At 39.8% G+C, this 21,674-nt stretch overlaps 1 protein-coding gene and 1 pseudogene across 1 annotated transcript in view; both read right to left on the bottom strand.

Annotated features, from left to right (window-relative positions):
• The window catches only part of SGCZ (sarcoglycan zeta), a 125,815-nt gene that overhangs the window by 29,231 nt on the left and 74,910 nt on the right, over nt 1-21,674 (bottom strand). The window contains exons 3-4 of the mRNA XM_072622373.1: nt 16,385-16,472; nt 1,838-1,960 (exon numbers count right to left, since the gene is read on the bottom strand). Of these exons, the coding sequence (XP_072478474.1) occupies nt 1,838-1,960; nt 16,385-16,472 (211 nt within the window). The remainder of the gene's footprint in view (nt 1-1,837; nt 1,961-16,384; nt 16,473-21,674) is intronic.
• Nucleotides 11,032-12,398, bottom strand: LOC140513069 (POU domain, class 5, transcription factor 3-like; annotated as a pseudogene).

The following is a 21,674-nucleotide window of genomic DNA, read 5'->3' as shown; positions in this document are numbered from 1 at the left end:
TCAAAGTGAGTCTTTTGAGAGAACTCATTAATGAGAGGAGGGTCCCACAGAACCACAGTCAGGAGGCTTAGGAGGCATGATGTTTACATACATACTAATGTCATAAAATATGGTGGCATTATTTAAATAATAGAATCTGAGTCATAGAAACAAGAAATACATTTCCCTGCATATCTCTTTAAAAGAACAAGAAAGGTACACAGGAAATAGAAATGGAGAGCTCACTTGAATTTTCCATCAGTCATTGATTATCTCTGAATCATTTCTTCCTCTAATGCAATTTGTATTCACTGAAGGCATACATTATCACCCTCCACTGGCCAAGGAAATGATTACTTAACTTTTTCCCCTGGATGTAGAATTGTGCAGATCTCTACTAGGTATGATGTACTCCAAAACTGAATTCAGAAGTCTTGATGTAAACCCACTGTATTAAGGAGTCACAAATTATTGAGCTCTTCTTCACATACAGAGTATCAATAGTCTATTGATAAAGATGTAATGCTATTAAGGTTGATGATAACCACAGTTTAGAAGGTGGGGCATAGGAGGAGGACTCCCAAACTGATAATTCCAGACCAGTATAATTAGTGACATACAGATAACCTCTGAGTCATTCATAGCTAATCTTGGCAACACATTCTCTCCCTTCTCTATGCCCATACCAACAAAAGTACCTCCTAGTTCAGAGTAGAAAGAAGAACGTGACTTTGTAGATGAGTTAGCTGCCATTTTCTAGGCAATGTAAATACCTTCTGCCAGGTCTGTTGGAATATTTCAGTATTAAAAAGTCTCCCTCCACTCTAGAGAGCTGGCATGGCACAATGGACAGAGAGCTAACCTCAGAGCCAGAAACACTTGTGTTGCAATCCTAACTCTAACACCTACTGAGACAATATCACACTGGTCAAATAACGTAAACAGGAAATTTTCAAAAGAACTATCCACTATCCACAAATTTATGACCAAATGCTCTGTCACAAATACTCAGAGAAATACATATTAACCCAACACTGAACTTTCATTTTACAACCATCGGCACAAATCAAAATGATTCAACTTGTAAGGCTGTCCAGAATATACTAAGGCATTGTTGGTGGAGCAGTTAATTAGTCCAATCTTTCAGTAAAATGTATTTATACTAAAAAAGTCACTAAACTCTACTGTTTGACCCAAACATACCATTACTATGCATATATTTGAAGGAAGTAGAATACAGGGGGAAAATTCCCATAGATGCAACTTATTTATACAATCCCCTGCTTATTTTCTCCTAGAGAAAGACAACAAAAAAAAGGAGAAACAAAATAGGTACCTATGTATTAGGATATGTCTGAATAAACTGATGTATATACAAGTAATGGAATGTTATTACACTTGATGAAATGACTAATATGAACAAATCAGGGAGGTTGTGAAGATATGTATGAACTGATGCAGAGCAAAATAGGAAGAACCTGAAGAATTTCTGTTTTACTTTGTTTTCACAATGACCAGAATAATGTAAGGAGAAACAGTCACAAAAGACAGCAGAAGCTGGATGCTGCGATGAGCTAAGTCTTCAGAACACTTATGATGAGACCTTCCTCCCTATTCTTGGCAGACGAATGGTGGACAATAGGTGCAGGATGGGGCCCATTTTGTCAGAGAAGGCCAGCTGGTTCATTTGTTTTCTTAAAGATTACTTCTTTGTGACAAAGAAAGGTTCTATTGGTGATGGTGGGAGTATGTGGAGAGAGTCAGTGGGAAATCATAGAAAAAGATTTTAAAAAATAGAAATAAAGTATTTCTTCTTCTTTGTAGCCAAGCTCCAAACCAAGGCTGGTTCTCACAGTACCTGTTACTCTCAATCTGTCAGCCCCAATGGTGATCTCTTCCTCGTTGGCAGAAAACAGGACCCTGCCGCCTTCACTTGCACGCACTTCAAAGTTCTTACACTGAGCTTCCACCGCATCTGCTCCTAGAAGAAAGGGAGGGGAGGGCAATAAAATGGGAACAAAACCAACATCCGAACTTCCATACTGTGTCCTTGTTTTCAAATAATGCTTCAAGTGACTGATGGTTTCATCGAATTCCAAAATCTAGGTAGCTTTTAGATTATTCAGATTTTAACATCTAAAACTATTTATGTATTGCTATTTTTATATTTGCATCTAACACATAGGCATTTCTTTTCTGTACTTAATATTTAGATGATGACTTCATTCCCTTCCCTCTACTGACTTCATTTCCAGAGTTTTCTCACTGATATAGGTAATAGTTCCACAATGATGCTTCCATCATGCTATCAAACAAAGCAGAAGAAAAAAATCCGCAATATCAATAGAGATAAAGAAGGAGAACAAGAAGGAGATAAAGGAACAAACTGTCCCAAAGCCAGGATGGTAGTGAGAGAAAATAAATGAGCAATTCTACTTTAAAAAGAATGCAAAGAATATTTCAGGTTTAGAATGATAGGTTCATGGGATGTTCAGGGGAGAGATGACATAGTCTAGACCTGCATTTTCATAATCCTGCTGAAGGTGAAGTGATTTGTCCAAAACCACACTTATTCCCCAGTGGAACCAGAACTTGAACTAAGGTCCTCTGACTCCCAGTCCAGCTGCCTTTTACACCTGCTCCGCTTCGTCTTGGAGGGTGAATTACATATTTAAATCTTTGGATTACAATAAAATGCAATATGACTTCCTTTCTCTTTGTTGGTTTTAAAAGGTGATACTCTTTCAGAAGAGCAAGAAATGGGAGAATATTTTTCTCTTTCTTCCACTGTTTTATATTTGTGTCACTGAGTAGCCAAATTCAACATGAAAAGAGGTTAAAAAGAGCTCAATGTGATCTTTAAAAAATTCTATGTATTTGGGAAGATTTGAATACCATCTTATTGAAAAATACCTCAACTTTAGCTTAAATGGATGGTCACAAACTTAATTCATGTATACAAGTGGCATTAGGATAGGGAACGTCAAATAGACCAGAAAGGCCAGGAAAGAAAATCTTTATCTCATCTAGTGTGATTAAGGTGACATAACATAGGTTCCTCCCCAGGAAGGCTCCGATTCAATTCATCATAACCATATAGGTATAGATGAAATAAATTATTTTACCAACTTTGCCTCAACAGTCAAATATTAAGAAAATAGAAGAAGAAGTATTTTCTCCAATTTCACACACTCACATTCAACAAAAACAAACTAGGATTAAGTGTAAAATCAGCATACATCTATTCGGTGCTCACTACATGCCAGATATTGTGCTGAGTGCTAGGAAATCAAAGAAATAATTAAAAAAACCCAACAACATACAAACAGAAACAAATGCCCTTCCCAAAGGAAATCTTATTCTATTGGGGGAGATAACATTTAGATAATTAGGCATATAGAAGACATATATGGAGTTCATGAAGGTGATCTGAAAGAAGATATTATCTGCTAGGTCCCAAGGAAGTGCCTTCTCCAAGATATTGTCTTACAAGTTAAATCTCAGGAGAATAATAAATTACATAGAAGAATTGCAGAGTTCCCTTGCTGGAACGTCCTACACACACACACACACACACACACACACACACACACACACACACACACACACACACACACACGATATAGCCAGATCTTTTAATCTCTAAATTTGATGGTCCTCAGTCTTCATTCTTCAATATGTTCCTTCAGCATTTGACATTGTTGACCATCTTCTTCTGCTAGATAATCTCTCTTTTCTGGGTTTTCATGATTCAGTTCTTTCCTAGTTCTCCTTTTCCTTGTCTAACCACTCCTCTCGGTCTCCTTTGTGGGGTAATGACCCACATCATGATCCCAACTGTGTATGTTCCCCAAAGTCTCTCTCATAGCCTCCCCATCTCTCTCTTTTTGTCTCTGTTGCATGTGGGATCACTGTCTCTTTCTCTCTCTTATCTCATTTAATTTCATACCATCCTATCTTATCCCATCCCATCCCATCCCATCCCATCCCATCTCATCCCATCCCATCCCACCTCATCTCATCTCATCTCATCTCATCTCATCTCATCTCATCTCATCTCATCTCATCTCATCTCATCTCATCTCATTAATCCCTGTAAGTTTAACTATAATTTCTATGGAGATGCATCTCATATACATCCAGCCTTAGACTTTCTACTGAGCTTCAGTCTCACATTACAAATTGCATATTGGACATTGAAAACTGAAAGTCCTGGAGCTATCTCTAATTCAGCATGTTCCAAACTGAACTCAGTATCTTTTCTCCCAAACTCTTCCCTCTTTCCACCTTATCTTGAAGGTACACATATTCTTTTAGTTTCCCAAGTTCATAATCTCAGTATTCCCCCCCCTCTCTCTTTCTCTCCCTCTGTCTCTCTTTCTCTCTGTCTCTGTCTCTCTTTGTCTCTGTCTCTCTCCTACATATCCAATTAGTTGTCACATTTTCACAATGTCACTTACATCTGAATTCTCTCTACTAACACAGGTACTACCTTACTTCAGGTCCTTCTCACCTTTCAGCTAGATTATTGCAATAGCCTCTGAACTGATCTCCTGCATCTCAAGTCTCTAAATCCTCCATTCTACCTTAAAAACTGTTGTCAAAGTAAATTCCCATAAGTACAGAACTGACCATCACTCCTTTATTCAGTCAGCACTGGCGTCAGTTTATTGCCTCTATGAGAAAAATATATCCTCCTCTATTGTGCTTTCAATTTCCTGCATAACATGTCTTCAAATTATCTTTCATGCCCAAATGGGTATTTCTCTTTCTCCCACTTTACAATCCAGTAAAACTAGTCTTTTATCTGCTCCTCATATAGAACACTCCATCTCCTATCTCCTTGCCTTTGCCCTATTTCTCATGCCTTATCTTTAGTTCAGAGTCCTTTTCTTCTTTTTAGGCTCAAGGTCCATGCTCTATATGAGGCCTTTCTTGATATGTCCAGCTCTCAGTGCAATTTCACAAAATATTGTTCCTTGGGCTCTTTTGTATATAGTTGCATTTACTTACTTTATATTCATGCATTATGTATGCATATATATAAATACATAGCCATGAATATATAGGTCTACACATACATACACATATGCTTATGCACATAAACACTTATTGGCTGATCTATTAGAATGTAACCTCCTTGAGCAGAAAGACTGTTTCATTCTTTGTCTTTGTATCTCCAATGCCTAGACCACAGTAGTTGGTCTAAACATTTGTTAGCTTGTTGATGGATGAAACATCCCAATTTTTTCACAAATATCACTGGAGGGCCTAAAATAGACTTTCTCTTACAAGATTCCAAAGTCTTTCCTGTACAAAACAACCACAAAAACAGAAACAGAATCACAGGAGAACAGGTTTTTACTGACCTGGAACCCACAATAGGGGAAGTCCAATCCTTGAAGAGGTGTGGAGTCCACAGTCAGCCACCTTCTCCAGCCCCCTATTAGAGATTTAAAAGGAATCTCTCTTACCTCATATAGGACCCCAAGAGAGGGAATGGGGGAAGGAAGTGGCCAGCAGTTTCTCCTCATCTCTCCATGTTTAGGAATCCCACTTCTGACACCAGAACAGTTGTGGTAAGGAAACTCCCTTTATTTCAATATAGAATGCGAGTCAGTAAAAGACCTTATTCTGTGTGCTGTCATAAATTAAGGCATGGAAAAATAACCATCTATTGTCACACAGAGAATTATACCTCAATGTGACTAGTGGGCTTTAGTGGGCTCCTGAATATAAACAGTTTCCCACAGGTACTTGGAGCATACAGAATAATGTATTTTCATTCTGGTCTTGCAATTGATTAGAAATTAGCCTAAAATGCAGTGTGTTGTATCATAGGGAAGAGAGACAGACACTTTTTAATTTGCTAAACTTTCATTAGATTCAAGAGTATGAGATGTGATGAACTTTGTTTTTTGGTTGTCCCTACCCAAGAAATGGGGTAAAGGAAGGCAAAACAGGGGTTAGATGCAGTTGTCCACTTCTACTTGTAATGGGAGGGGCTTACTTTAACACAATATTAATCATGTCAAGAAAGGGACAGTACAGTTACCCCCTTCTCCACCGTAGTAGCGTAATAGTAGAAGATGAAATAATATTACTGTGTCAGAGCAGGACAAAACATAAGAGAAGAAAGCTTTAAAATTTAACATATAGAATTATACCATCTTTAAGAGTGGAAATATTTAAGGCATTTTCTAATCAGGAACAATAAAGAATATACATTTTTCCCCTCAGCATTCCATGGTGCATTTACAGAAACTGACAACACACTAGCATGTAGAGAAATTATAAATTCTTGTTTAAAAAACAAATTCTAAAAGCATCTTTTAGAGACAAGAAACAGTAAAAATAGTAAGTATGATAGGGAGGACAAGTTAAAGAACTGGCCCTAAAAGAAACAACCACAATACCTGAATAATGTATTAGTCAAAGAACAAATCATAGAAACAGAAAACAAGAATAGAATAATGGAAATAGAATAATGGTGAGGAAACACGCCAAAATTTCTGAGATGCAACTAAAGCATTTCCCAGAGGAAAAAAGTATATATCTGAGAGAGCATAATAATAGAATAGAAAAAAAGATTATGAATAAATTGAATATATAACTTGGAATGAATAGGAAATCCACAAATACACCTGAAATAAGCATTAAAGAGGAAGTTCCAAAAAGTAGAGGAGAAATGGATCTGTTAGAAAACAAAAAGATTATTGAAGCCATAGAATTAAAAACATGTTCTTTGAATAACTAACAAAATTGAATAACTTTTAGCCAGCATGATTATCAAAAGACATGGGGGAAAATCAAATTATCAAAAAAAAATAAGATGAATCACAATAGAGATGAAAAATAAAAAAAAAATTAGATCCTCCTGTAAAGAATAAGATAATTAGCATAACAGAATTAGACTGTGAGCTCCTTAAGAATAGTCTGGTTTTTGCCTTTGCGTTCTCATTTCTTAGAATGATGCCTGGCACATAGTAAGGTCTTAACAAATGCCTGACGAAGACATAACTTGACTTAAACAAACAAGAGAATAAAAATCCAAATTAAGATATATCTTAAATTATCCAGTTTAACCTGTGGCCAAGGAGCTATGAGAGGAAAAATTGATATCCTGGCCTAGATAGATTTACTGGAGTATTCCATCAAACTTGTGAAGAACAACTAATACCTAATTCACACATTATTTTCAAAAATAATTTGAGAAAACCACCTTATTAAACTATTTTTATGAGAGGAACACAGTCCTCATACATAAACTAGGAAGGATAAGGAGAACTATAGAAAAATATTAAAGAATATCAATGGAAAAAGTAACATCTTAGTAAAAAACCTGCAGTACATGGACAACGCAGCCAATTGACAAGTATTTATTAAGTGCCTATAAGATTCCAGCAACTGGGGATATAAGTACAAATGGAATAATCTGTCTTAAAAATGAGCTGAGTTTTAGATACCCTCTTGAATATTTTTTTTTGCATTAAGCATTCTAAGATTTTCTTTTTTTTATTTTCTTTTTTTAAATTTAAATTTATTTATTTAAGTTTTCAACATTCATTTCCACAAAATTTTGGGTTCCAAATTTTCTCCCCATTTCTCCCCTCCCCCACCCCAAAACACTAAGCATTCTAATTACCCCTATCACCAATCTGTCCTCCCTTCTAACATCCTTCCCTTCCCTTATTCCCATCTTCCCTTTTGTCCTGAAGGGCAAGATAAATTTCTATACCGCATTACCTGTAGTTCTTATTTCCTAGTAGCAAGAACAATACTCAACAGTTGTTCCTAAAACTTTGAGTTCCAGCTTCTCTTCATCCCTCCCTCCCCACCCATTCCCTTTGCGAAGGCAAGCAATTCAATATAGGCCATATCTCTGTAGTTTTGCAAATGACTTCCATAAGAGTCGTGTTGTGCAAGACTAACTATAATTCCTTCCATCCTATCCTGCCCCCCGTTTCTTCTATTCTCTCTTTTGATCCTATCCCTCACCAGGATTGCTCCCTCCTTCCACTGCCCTCCCTTCCATTATCCCCCACACACCCTGCTTATCCCCTTCTCCCCCACTATCCTGTATTGTAAGATAGGTTTTAATATCAAAATGAGTGTGCATTTTATTTCTTCCTTTAGTTAAATGTGATGAGAGTAAGCTTCATGTTTTTTTCTTTCACCTTCCCCCCTTTTTCCCCCCACTGAAAAGTCTTTTACTTGCCTCTTATATGAGAGATGATTTGCCCCATTCCATTTCTCCCTTTCTCCTCCCAATATAGTTCTCTTTTACTGCTTAAATTCATTATTTTAAGATATGATCCCATCCTATTCAATTCACCCTGTGCTCTCTCTCTCTCTCTCTCTCTGTGTGTGTGTGTGTGTGTGTGTGTGTGTGTGTGTGTGTGTGTAATCCCAACTATCCAGATACTGAAAAAAGTTTCAAGAGTTACAAATATTGTCTTTCTATGTGGGAATGTAAACAGTTCAACTTTAGTAAGTCCCTTATGACTTCTCTTTGCTGTTTACTTTTTCATGCTTCTCTTCATTCCTGTGTTTGAAGGTCAAATTTTCTTTTCAGCTCTGGTCTTTTCATCAAGAATTCTTGAAAGTCCTCTAATTCATTGACCATTTTTCCCCTGAAGTATTATACTCAGTTTTGCTGGGTAGGTGATTCTTGGTTTTAGTCCTAGTTCCTTTGACTTCTGGAATATGATATTCCATGCTCTTCTATCCCTTAATATAGAAGTTGCTAGATCTTGTGTTATCCTGATTGTATTTCCACAATATTTGAATTGTTTCTTTCTAGATGCTTGCAATATTTTCTCCTTGATCTGGGAACTCTGGAATTTGGCCACAATGTTCCTAGGAGTTTCTCTTTTAGGATCTCTCTCAGGAGGGGATCGGTGGATTCTTTCAATATTTATTTTGCCCCCTGCTTCTAGAATATCAGGGCAGTTTTCCTTGATAATTCCATGAAAGATGATGTCTAGGCTCTTTTTTTGATCATGGCTTTCAGGTAGTCCCATAATTTTTAAATTGTCTTTCCTGGATCTATTTTCCAGGTCAGTTGTTTTTCCAATGAGATATTTCACACTATCTTCCATTTTTTTTCATTCTTTTGGCTTTGTTTTGTGATTTCTTGGTTTCTCATAAAGTCATTAGCCTCCATCTGTTCCATTCTAATTTTTAAAGAACTATTTTCTTCAGTGAGCTTTTGAACCTCCTTTTCCATTTGGCTAATTCTACTTTTTAAAGCATTCTTCTCCTCATTGGCTTTTTGACCCTCTTTTGCCAATTGACTTAGCCTATTTTTAAAGCTGTTATTTTCTTCAGCATTTTCTGGGTCTCCTTTAGCAGGGTGTTGACCTGCTTTTCATACTTTTCTTGCATCTCTCTCATTTCTCTTCCCAATTTTTCCTCCACCTCTCTTACTTGATTTTCAAAATCCTTTTTGAGCTCTTCTATGGCCTGAGCCCATAGAATATTTATTTTGGATGTTTGGGATACAGACTCCTTGACTTTTATGTCTCTTCCTGATGGTAAGCATTGTTCTTCCTCATCTGCAAGGATGGAAGAAGATATGTGTTCACCAAGAAAGTAACCTTCTATAGTCTTATTTTTTTCCCTTTTTTGGCCATTTTTCCCAACCAGTTACTTGACTTTTGGGTCCTTTGTCAATAGTAGGTTACGCTCTGGGGATCTGTGAAGTCTCAGTTCCTCTAAAGTGGCATGATCAAGCATATACTGATCTGGACGCAGAGAGGGATTTTTGTGACCAGAATCTTAGCAGTTACCTCTCCACCGCCACCTAGCCTCCAGTTCCCAAGTCAGTGCTGGGGGCTGATTTTCAGATAAGCTGGATGGGCAGGGCTGCCATTCAGTGTGAGACAAAGACCAGCTTGTCTAGGGCCTCCACACAGGGTGGAGGCAAGAATCAGCTCTTCAATGCCCCCAGGGTTTTTATGCTCCAAAATATATATGTGGCTGCTGCACTTGCAATGTAGCCTGTGACGTGGCTGCCTGCTGCCGGAGCTATGGGAAGGCCCTTCTCCCATCCTGGCCAGCTGGTAAAACCCTGCCACTGACCTTTGGCGCCTGTGGTTTGAGGGATCTTTGAACCCGCTGCTGCTGGGACTGGGGATTCCATGACTAGAGATTCTGCCCCCAAGGGCTGATTGAAAGCCATATCCTGCAGGGCCAATGCTGGGCTGGGCTCTACACTCTGCTCCACATTCGGTGCAACTGATGTTTCCCGTGGGCCTTTCAGGTCACCCTGAGTTGGAAATCTCCTCCACTCTGTTGTTCTCCACTTCTTTTGCTCCAGAAGTTGTTGAGAGTCCCTCTCTACAGGTATTTTATGGGCTGTGTCGGGAGACCCTGCATATGTGTGTCTTTCTACTCTACCATCTTGGCTCCACCCCCCATTCTAAGATTTTCTAACACCCTTTATATATTATATTTTTCTTAAGATGATTTAATAACTGATCATTCAATGATCTCCCATTTGTGCCATCTGCAATACTTAGATACTTTGTACACATTTGGTGGAGTCTACCTGTTATCCATCTCTTTCTCCTCTTCATTGCCTTCCCACTTCTTTTGAGTACCCATCAAGGACTGTAATGATAGAGGCCAAATGGAAGTGTACATTTTTTTGTTGATTTTTCCTCTTCTCTTCCATTCAGATACCATTTTGTCTTATCCCTTCAGTTTCATAGGTCCTTTGTATTCTTTGCATAATTGAGTCTCTTCCTTTTCTTAAAAATTGATTTTGATACTTTCTTTTTTTTTTCAGTTACCACCCAACTTTTATTTCCAAACTGGCTCCCACACCCATCACAAGTTTGGGAGTGTGAGGTAAAAGAAAGGGGAGAAAAAAGAGCTGAATATTGTTTTTCGGATGCCCAGAAAAACCTAGATGTGGGCAGTGGAGGGGCAGAAACAGAATCTAGGGCTGGGAAAAGGCCTGGCCACTGTATCTGAGACAATGACCAGTCACTAGAATAGGGCAAGTGAAGGAAGGGAAAAGCAAGAGGCATCCTGAGCCCCCAGTGAGTTCCTAGAATGCCGATCCTGCCTCAGATGCCCCCATTAGGCATAGGCATGCCTGGGATGCAGGGCTCACCCTTAGGAAAGGTGGACATATAAAGGGCAGGGGGCACAGGTGGCGGGGGTGCTGCATAGTTCTGGGGTACAGCAGCAGTTGGCAGGACAAGGGCAGTGTCTGGGGCCAGCTCATAAGGCAATGCTTCACCATCTTCCCCATAGGGCAGAAGAAGCCGCTTACCCTTTTGCCTTCGGTTACAGAACTAGCCTCAAACCTCATCTTTGTCCAGGTGTAGCTCTTCTGTCAAGTCACAGATTTGCTGGGGAGTGGGCTTCCCACAACGCCTGAAGAAGCCCTCTAGGGTCTCCTTCATACTGATCTCAATACTTGTACGCCATTTATGCTGTTGAACCTGGGCTAGCACTTGTTCCATACTGCACATCTCCTGAGGGTTGTCAGTGTTCTCAACAGCCTGCAGCCACCTCTGAAGTAATGGTTTCAATTTGTACATATTCCTAAAGCTCAATTGCAGAGCTTCAAACCAGCAGATGGTGGTTTGACTGAACATCTTCCCATACAGTGTACCCAAGGCCATGCCCACATCAGCCTGAGTGAAACCCAGGGAAATTCACTTGTGTTTCAGTTCTTTTGCAAACAGCTCCAATTCCTCTGAGGTTGGTGTGTCCTCCTCTTCACTATCCACAGATGGGATGCCCTCCTCACTGGCTGTTCCGCTTGAACCACTGGTGCTGCTGACACTGCTGCTGACATTGTTGCTGCTGCCACTGCCAATGCTGGTGCCGCCACTGCTGCCCAGCCCTGGGTGGGGCTGCTGGACAGAGGCTGGGTAGAGGGGCCTGGGACCCAGAAAGGTCCCTAGAGCCTGGAGAGAGTGAAGAGGGAGAGGGGCACCTGCCAGTGCCCCAGTGGGAACCAAAACACTGCTTCCCAGGCCTGGCCAAAAGGGCCCTATCCAGGCAGGTGCATAGTAGACTGGGCCTGGATGGATGCAATACTTAGCTTCAGGAACAATGGTCTCTCTGAGGTCTTGCTCAGGAGCCCCAGATGATGATGAGGAAGGGGAAGAGCAGGATGAATCTTCCTCTTTGGGTGGCATGAGGTGAAGGTTGTGGGAGGCACTGGCCTGCCTGGCTTCAGCTCGGGGTGTGGGCGCAGAGAAGGCATACCACCCTTTGGTCTAGCTGGAGTCAGGGGTCGAAGGTCCCTCCACGCTGTACTCACTCTTCACTGCTAAAGGGAAGGTAAAGAAGGACTGGGATGATGGCTTGGGCTGGAATGGTCTTGGGGTGCTTCCCCCAATGTAGCCACCTTTACCATATTGGGAGGACCCATCTGGCATTGTGCCCTGGCCCAGGCTGAAGTTGCCTGGAGGCAGCCTCTCGTGGTTAAATATGCCCAGCTTGACTTGGCTGGCTGCAGCTACATGCAAGGACCCAGACCTTCCCTATTTGATGGAATGGCTTCTTTGCCTCTTCTTGATCCTGGACACAGATGTGGAGCCAAAGCTACTACTGATGCTTGATCGATGGACTGGATGTGTAGGCACTTGGACCTCAGAGTGCACAGGGGGGGCAAGGCCTCCTCAGACTTTGAAGAGGAGACTCTGGAGTCGAGGTTAGTGCTGGGGGCCAAGCCTGACCCCTCGATTTTGATACTTTCTTGAAGCTAAGTGGATGCATGATGCCTGTTATCCAAATTACAAGATATAGTGCATATTTGTGTGTTTGTCATATGGAGACGTTTCATCCATTTGTCACCTGTGGTGTGCATGTATTGTATTTATGTATATGGGTGCAACAAGGTGATGCCTCAGTCATTTACCATCAGTGATGTAGGTGTGTGGCACATTCATGTTTGGTGTGTAAAATCTACATTTTTGTTATTACCAGGCGGCTCCTATAAATTCTCCAAATGTTGCTTGGTTTCTCTCCTAGAAGGAAAGATGAAGGGTGCTGAATAAGGAATTTTCATACCCAAATTAACAAAGATAATAATGTGTTACCTCTTCTCAATTAAAACAAAATGGCAATATGTCTATGATGGTGAGAAAAGATTCCCCTTCCCCTCAAAGTATTGGAAATGGGAGGGAAGGAATGTGTCTTTTCTCAGGAGGGTGGAAAGTGCGAGAATGTCATATATGCAAGAAAGGGAAAGAAAAACAAGTGGTGTACTGGCATATTAGTAATTATAAGACCTTTTCCTTGATAATTTCATGGAAAATAATGTCTAGGCTCTTTTTTTTTTATCATGGCTTTCAGGTAGTCCCATAATTTTTAAATTGTCTCTCCTTGTTCTATTTTCCAGGTCAGTTGTTTTCCCAATGAAATGTTTCACATTATCTACTATTTTTTCAAACTTTTGGTTTTGTTTTCTAGTATCTTGGTTTATCTCATAGTCATTAGCTTCCCTGAACTTGATTCTCTCTTTTAAAGAACTATTTTGTTGTGTGAGCTTTTGAACCTTCTTTTCCATTTGCCTAATTCTGCTTTTTAAAGCCTCCTTCTCCTCATTGGCTTTTTGGACCTCTTTTTCTAATTGAGTTAGACTGTTTTTAAAGGTGTTATTTTCCTCAGCATTTTTTTTGGTTCTCCTTTAGCAGGCTTCTGACATGCTTTTCAAGCTCATCTATGGCCTGAGCCCATTTCATATTCATTTTGGAGACACTGGAGGCAGAGGCTTTGACTTCGTCTGACAGTATGCCTTATTCTTCCTCATCTACAAGGATGGAAGGAGACACCTGCTCACCAAGAAAGTAACCTTCTATGGTCTTATTTTTTTCTCCACTTTTTTGGACACTTTCCCAGCCAGTTACTTGAGTTTTGAATCCTTTATCAAGAGGAGGGTCCTAGTGCTCTTACTCTACCCAGTACTGTGCTCAAGGCTGAGATTCACATCAGCTGCTCAAATCCCCCAGGGGCTTTGGGTGGGGGTGGGGCCGCCACTGAGGACTGAGGTTCAGATCAGCTGCTCAATTCCACCAGAGGCTTTAAGCTGAGCTGACTGTACAATGGACCCAGGTTGCTACCGTGTAGCCACCCGCCACCTGCTGCTACTGCTGCCACCACCAGCTGGGGCCAGTGCTGGGGGAACCCTGTTCCTCTCTCTCCCAGTTGAGAAAGCCCTCCTACGCTGACCTTTGGAGCTTTCTTTGTCGCTTGTGGATTGAGAGAACAAGGACCCTCCCCACTGAGAATTCTGCCCCGGAGGTCTATTCAGGTCCTGTTCCTCCCAGTGCCATGCAGCCAGGGCTGGACTCCACTTAGCTCAGTGTCCCATGAGATAGACCTTTCCTGTCATTCTTTCAGGTTACCTTTGGCTGGAAACCTCTTTTACACTGTTGTTCTGTGGCTTCTGCTGCTCTAGAATTTGTTGAGAGTCATTTTTTACAGGTATTTTGTGGGCTGTGGAAGAAGCACTAGAGTATATGCATTTTTCTACTTCACCATCTTTTACAAGACCTTTTCCAAAAGGGAAAAGAGCTATAGGCTCTGAGGAGGAAGCAGTTGTTTTCCCTCCAAGGAACGATCTAAAGTCATAGATTGTAATGGTTAAGTGAGAAGTTATTGAGTAAGGGTTAGAAGAAGAAGGAAAATAATTATGGAGAGTAGTAGCTAGTAGTAGAAGTACTCCAGTAGCACCTTAAATACTCACTAACATCAATAGTGAGGAAACTCTAAGAGCTATCAGAACAGATGACTACTCCTTACTTCATCTGTCTCCATGAGGGCACAGACGATACTGAGAGAAGGGATCTGGAAAAAACTGGAAAAATTAGGAAGGCTTGGGAAAGAAAGAAAGACTATAGAGGAGGGTCATGAGTGGTGTTTTTCACTTCTTCTTATTGAAAGCAAAGATTATGGAGAGAAAAACTCATTGGGAAATGAAGACATGACTATGAAGACAGTTTGAGAATGAGACTAGGTCTGGACCAGGACTTACAATTAAAAAATGACTTGCTCTGACAGGGGATGGATTGTGTCCTAACAAAAACTGGTAAGGATATATTTGTCTAATATATCACAAATATACTCAAAAAGGGTTTAGAATTTAGAAAGGATATGGGAAGGAGAAAACTACCAACCTCTAACCTGCAATCAAGTACATTGGAGGGAGAAACTGCAATGAAAGAACCAGTCACTAAACATTTATTGAGCACCTACTATGTGTCAGGCCCTGTGCTAGGCACTGGGGATTCAAAGAAAGGCAAAATGTCATTCTTGTTCTGAAGGAACTCAAAGACTAATGGAGGAGACAACATGTATAAACTTCTGTACAGACAAGCCATAGACAGGATAACTAAGAGATGGCCCACATAGGGAAAGACTTGCATTGAGGAAGGGGTAAAGGAAAGGCTTCCTAGTCTCCAACAGGAAATCTGACCAGACCTTGTGAAGAAATGCATCCATTTCCTCTAACTAGGAACCCCACAATTAGATGGAACAAAAACCTTCCAAGTGAGTCTTCCAGAGTTGTTCTGGATGGGAATCCAAGACTTCCTCTGCTTTAGATGGCTTCTCTTCACAGAGACCTTCAACACTGACCAGGGAACTTCAGGAGTGGAGGCTATCCCCTGGCGCTACTGCCTCCTCATGCTGTGCTATATTCTAGGCTTGTCTGGTGAATGCCAGATTGGCTGGTTCTTTTCAGGATAACCTAGCTATGTTAACCAATACTGTGCCTTCACCCATCTTCTCTTTCACAGAGCCATGATGGCTCATGTGCGGCAGTGTGGTTGGGGCACTAGTCCTAGGATCAGGAGAGCCTGAGTGTAAATTCCACCTCAGACACTTCTAGCTGTGTGTCTCTAAGCAAGTCACTTAATCTTTGTCACCTCATTTCCTCATTTGTAAATGGAGACAATAATTCATCTACCTATGAATTGGTACAGTGGATAGAGCTCTGGACCCGCATTCAAGAAGACCTGAGTTCAAATCCAGCCTTAAACATTTTCTAGCTTTAGGAGCATGGGCAAGTCACTTAACCTCTGCCTACCTCAATTTCCTCAACTATAAAATGGGAGCAATAGCACTTGCCTCCCAAGGTTATAGTGGTGATTAAATCAAATAATGATATTTTTCAAGTGTATTGCAAGCCATAAGATGCTATAGAAATGCCTGTTATCATCACCATAATTATCACACAAAGGAGTAGCTTTTAATGGTACAATAATTCCTAATCTAGTCCTATGCCGTCCATAACAGTCCCCTTTACCTGGATCACAAATCTGGGACACAGCATGCCTGTCCCATTTGGAAAGGTTTTTCTGATTTAAGCAAACATTCTAGAAAGGTGGGAACAGAAGCCAGAGAGGTAGGTCTTCATGGGTACAATGGCACTCACCTACAGTCAGCTGGCCAGTAAGTTGCCCCAGGGCATTCCGGGCATTCAGGGTAACATTTCTGTCAGACTGTAGGACCAGCGGGCTGTCCTGGGAAATATGTAGAAAATAGACAGGTGAAAAATGAAAGCCATGTCCAAGTATGCTCACAATATCACCCTTCATAGTCTGGGGCAAGGTCTGACATGAGTCAGGGAATATTTCATGCAAGGTAACAACGAATCCAATCAACGTCTGGGGCCACAAGCTCAGAAGAAGCATCTTCCCCTGTCTTTTTCTTCTACTAGACTGGAATCTCGAGGAAGAAAGGGCAAAGCCTCTATTTTTTTTACACACATATTGTCCTCAGTGCCTGGCACAGAGTTCCACACACAGTAGGTGCTTCCTATCTGCTGAAGAGTTTGGCTTTGCCTTCTTGAAGTGGGCATTTCCACCTGTGTGAACCATGAGGTTAGAAATGATGATCAAAATAAGGTCTCGTGAGAGCCAATTGAAGTGTGGTACAGTGACCCCTGTGAAATGGAGGGGGATTGTGATGTGGAGAAGTAGTCTTCATTTCTGTTATGGCATGTGTATGCATGTGCATGTGAGGGGTGAGGGAAATAAAATTGGTGGCAGAAGATGTCTGGGCAAAGAAGCCTTTGGGAAGTTTTCTAGGTGTGTGAAAGATTAACAGCAACCCTTTCTAATGTCGGATAATGATGGTGGAGGGCCAGTCTGAAACACAGGAATTGCAGGAACAACTGAATTTAATTCAGTTAGTATTTCTGGATGGTTCTGCTCCTCACTGTGCTAGATGGTCCTACTCTCCTTATATAACCTTACTTGGAGGTTGCTTAATCTCACTGGGCTGAACTTGAGTTTCTTTCCCTCTAAGGTGCCTTCCAACTCTGGAACCGAACTCCCCCACATTTAGCCATCCGGTATCCGAATCAGAAAAGGAAATGTCCACAATTTGAGTCTGGAATCCTGCCCATAGTTCACTGATTCACCTAGGATATTTACTGAAGCCTGCTGATTGTCAGACTTTAACAATGATGATCTCAGTCACTTATCCCCAAATAGTCAATATTGACATGAGACCTAACCTGCTGAATTCATTCTAGGTGGTTAGCCTGATTATAGGCAGCCACCACTTCTCTAGCATTGGGGGTAGAGGAGCTTTGTGGTCATTGTTGTTCTACTTAGAGACTCTTCTTAATATCTTCTTCCTCTGCATGGCCAGATAAAGCTCTGGGGTGGAGAGGAGCAACTTAAAAATAACTCATTACCATAAAAAATGAGGGGAATCCTTGGATGAATCATTATGGCCTTCACTGAGTTCTTGAACCTGACGATGGTATAAAGAACCAAGCTCATGCACGTCAGACACTAAATGGTTAATCACTTCACCCATCACTTTTGAGAGAGGAGGGAGCAGAGGTCATGGGAATAGTCTCCCTAGAACCTTCACATCTCTGACGTTGATTCCTCTGTCAAAAGCTCAGCTTCTCTCCATTTCCAGTCTCCATGTCCTGTTAGCAAGGATCTGAAGTTAAATCTTTCAAGTATCTTTTGTCTAGGGGCTCTTTTCAAAACCTCTTACAAAGTCAAGAATTATTCCCTAATTTAAAAGAGATTATATCTGATATATGAAGACCAAAAGGAAGTCTGACCAGGAATGTCCTTGGTACCTTCATTCAACTTAAAAAACAATTATCCTAATAGTTCCATTCCACAAGTATTTATTAAGTGACACATGTGTGCCAGGCACTAAGCTAGAATGATATAATCGTTCCTGTCCTTGAAGAGATTATATTCTATTCTGGAGAAACATGCCCAGAGAAGCAAATGCACCATCCACAAGAAGTAAGTCCAACATAATTTCAAGGAGAAACACTAATAAGTGGGACACTAGGGAAAGCCTCATGTCAGGATGGAACCTGACCAGGTTCTTTGGCCTTTTGGATGCTTCTCCTCTAATCATGGAGACAAGCACACCTAGGCTGGAATTTGAAAGAAGCTAAATTTGATAGAAGTGGAGATGGGGAAGGTGCAGAGCAGAAGGTCCCAAAAGATACTGTGGGAAATCTGAGAAGGGAGTGCTGACCTGGAGGAGCAGGGGCACTCAAGAAAGGTTCCATGCCAAGGTGGCATGTGAGCAGATCCTTGCGCAATGGGAGGAGATGGACCAGTTGGAAATGAAGGCATAAGAGGGTATGAGATTCCCTCAGGATACTGGCAAGCTAGAAGAGACTTCCTAGTAATGAAAACTCCCTGTGATGCTATGAGTTTATTCCAGGCAGAGGGGATAGTCATGATGGGATAGAAGGGAAGTGAAGGTGACAGGGAGAAGACTAAGAAATCAGGGGATACCTGAGGAGGGCAAAAATTGGCATGGAAGAAAAAGTCAGCAAGCCAGGGAGATGGGAAGGAGAAAATTTTGTTGCCAATCAGAGGAATCAAAGTCATTACAGCAATTTTGAGCTAAGAATGTTAATTCTCCAGTGAGTTTGTGATAGACAATACAGTTGGAGGTTATGAGAGTTGAGTAGGAATGACTATGAAGAAAGCTGATACTTTGTTCAATTATATGCTAATAAAACTGAAAATGAAAATGAAATGAAATGGATGAATGGTTACAAAAAGTAAAATGCCCAAATCAACAGACCAAGAAATACAGATTCTAAATAAACTGATCTCACAAAAACAAAGTGAACAAGTTGTAATGGTACTCTAAAAGCGGGGGGAGAAAAGAAAAAAAAAGAGGCTCAGAAGGATTTAAAAGTGAATTCACTCAAGCATTCAAATAAAAATTAATTCTAATTTTATATAAATCATTTGAAAAAAAAGGATATAATGAAAAAATGGTTAGAAGGAAATTCTTTTTATGAGACTTATGTGATCACAGTTGCTAAACCAGAAAGAAATGATGCAGAGAATAAAAAGGTATAGAAAAATATCTTTATGAATACAAGGGTAAAATATTGAATATTGGCAAAGGGGTTGCTGTAACATAATAAAATGAGTATACACAATGACCAAGGTGTACTTATACAAAAATGTAGAATTGGTTCCATATTAGTAAAAATTTTTAAATAAAATTATCATATACACTTGATACTTGATGATTTTCTGGGACATCTGGGGAGAAACATATGTAAAATATGACTCAGGAAGAAGGAATGAGTAAAAGACACATCGATTACATAGAAATTTCACTTCTCTATATTATGAACACTCTCTTTAGAAAAATGAATTGTTAGATATAATTGGGAAAAAAAAATATTTCTCACTTTGCCCCCAAAACAAAATGAACCATTTAGAACTTGACTGTAGAGCATCAAATAATACTAAAAAGAATGAAATTGACTACATTTTTAACAGACCAGAAAAGACGTTACTGACATATGAATTTTCTCTAATTCACCTAGCTTTCTGTATGCAGTGACCATCTATTCATTGCCACTAAGACCAGAATTTGTAAAGATAAAAACTAAAAAGATCAATGAGAAAAAGGATATGATGAGCAAATAAAAAACATTTAATCTTGGTTTATTTAAACAATTAATTAAAATAAAAAAACCTGAGTAATGGCCAATAGAATTGACATTAAGGTCAACTACAATTTCACCCAGAAGTTAAGTCAATGTAACTTAACTGTCCAAATAAGGAGACTAAAAGGGTCAAATTAACAAACATCTGACTTATTTGCTAGACAACAACATGTTAGATTATAAACTTACTTGTAAAATCTCACAAAGGATAATGAGTAATTATTAACAGAGTCATCTCACAAACCAGGAAGAAGAAATGAGAGTAAAAAAAACTAAAGAAACCTTGACAAGATATTCAACTAAATAAACTCATCCCAAGGGGATTTACAAATGAAAACAGAAAGAGAATTACAAACTGAAAACAAAACAAAAAAAAACCATTTGCCAAAAAAAGCCCATCTCAACCACCTGCATCAAAGATAATGGAACCAAGACAGTTGGAACTTAACAACATAGTCCTGAGATACTTATGTAGGTAGCAGAATTGATACTAGGGAGAATAAAGATGTGCACAATAGCCAAACTGCATCAAATGTAAAGAGAAGACATTCATGTTGAAAGCACCGCATTTATGAAGACATTGCGGGACTGATTCACACTCTGTGTAAAGGAAGAGAAAATACCAAAGGAATGGGGGGAAGGGTGGGGAATCTCGGACCTTAATCTTAAATCTTAGTACCATAAAAAAGAAAAAAAATGCTGGACAAAGGGACATCAATGTCTACTAACCTATATGTCCACTCTTTCATTTATTCAAAATCTTGATGAACATTATCTATATGTGAATTAAAATATTAGACAAAACAAACAGGCTTTCAGAAACAATACTCAATCACCATTTTGAAAGTCACTGAAAGATGTAGATAATATAAGACCCTATGATGTTAAAGAGAGAAGCATTTGAATCAGTACAATAAAACACTATCTCACTAGCTATTTTACAATACCATGGTTCCTGCCTATACATCAAAACCATTGAGCATCCTTTGGAGTATGAACATGTGATTCATGATCTTTTTTAAAAAAATTAATATCTGTATTTTAATATAAATGGTTTTCTTTGAAATCCTGTGTTTTATTTCATGCATTTGAAAGTGTTTTCTGATAAGGGAAATATCAGTCCAGATACACCAGTTTGGATAAGTACAGACTGTGCCAATGGGAAGTATAATAGAGGACCCAAGTATACTAGAGCTGGAAAGAATCTTAGAGCTCTTTGAATTCACACTTCACACTTTCTAGAGGGGAAAACTGAGGCAAAGGGAAGAAAAATGACTTGTTCATGTTTAGACTGGTAAGATGCAGCTCTCCATACTCTGAAACATTGATATTCAAGAATATTGCAAGCAGATTGAGGATAACCTTTTTCATAAGAGGAAAAATTGTGTTCAATTCTGGCATGAATTATTGTCCACTCCTAGAGTCTAAGATGCACACTTCAGCCTTCAAGGGCATGTGTGCACATGCATGCACACACACGCACATGCACACACACACCTACAGTTTCCCACTCTTGAAATTGCTCTAAAAGTTACTCACCCACATGAATATCATATCCTGGATAACACAGTTTCTTAATATGTCTGGCATTGCCAGAGAGGATAATTTAGGAGGAAAATCTTTTGAATGATTATTGGTCTCATTGGGGAAACTCTGGAATATTTCATGGATTGATGCAACCAGTACACAGAGGACAAGATTTGTTTCGATTGAATTTTATAAATGTTAAAGTATTTTTAATGATGCCAACCTTCTC

Source organism: Notamacropus eugenii, chromosome 7, assembly GCF_028372415.1.
Source record: "Notamacropus eugenii isolate mMacEug1 chromosome 7, mMacEug1.pri_v2, whole genome shotgun sequence".
In the NCBI taxonomy this organism is placed as follows: domain Eukaryota; kingdom Metazoa; phylum Chordata; class Mammalia; order Diprotodontia; family Macropodidae; genus Notamacropus; species Notamacropus eugenii.
This window is presented reverse-complemented; position numbering and strand designations above follow the sequence as displayed.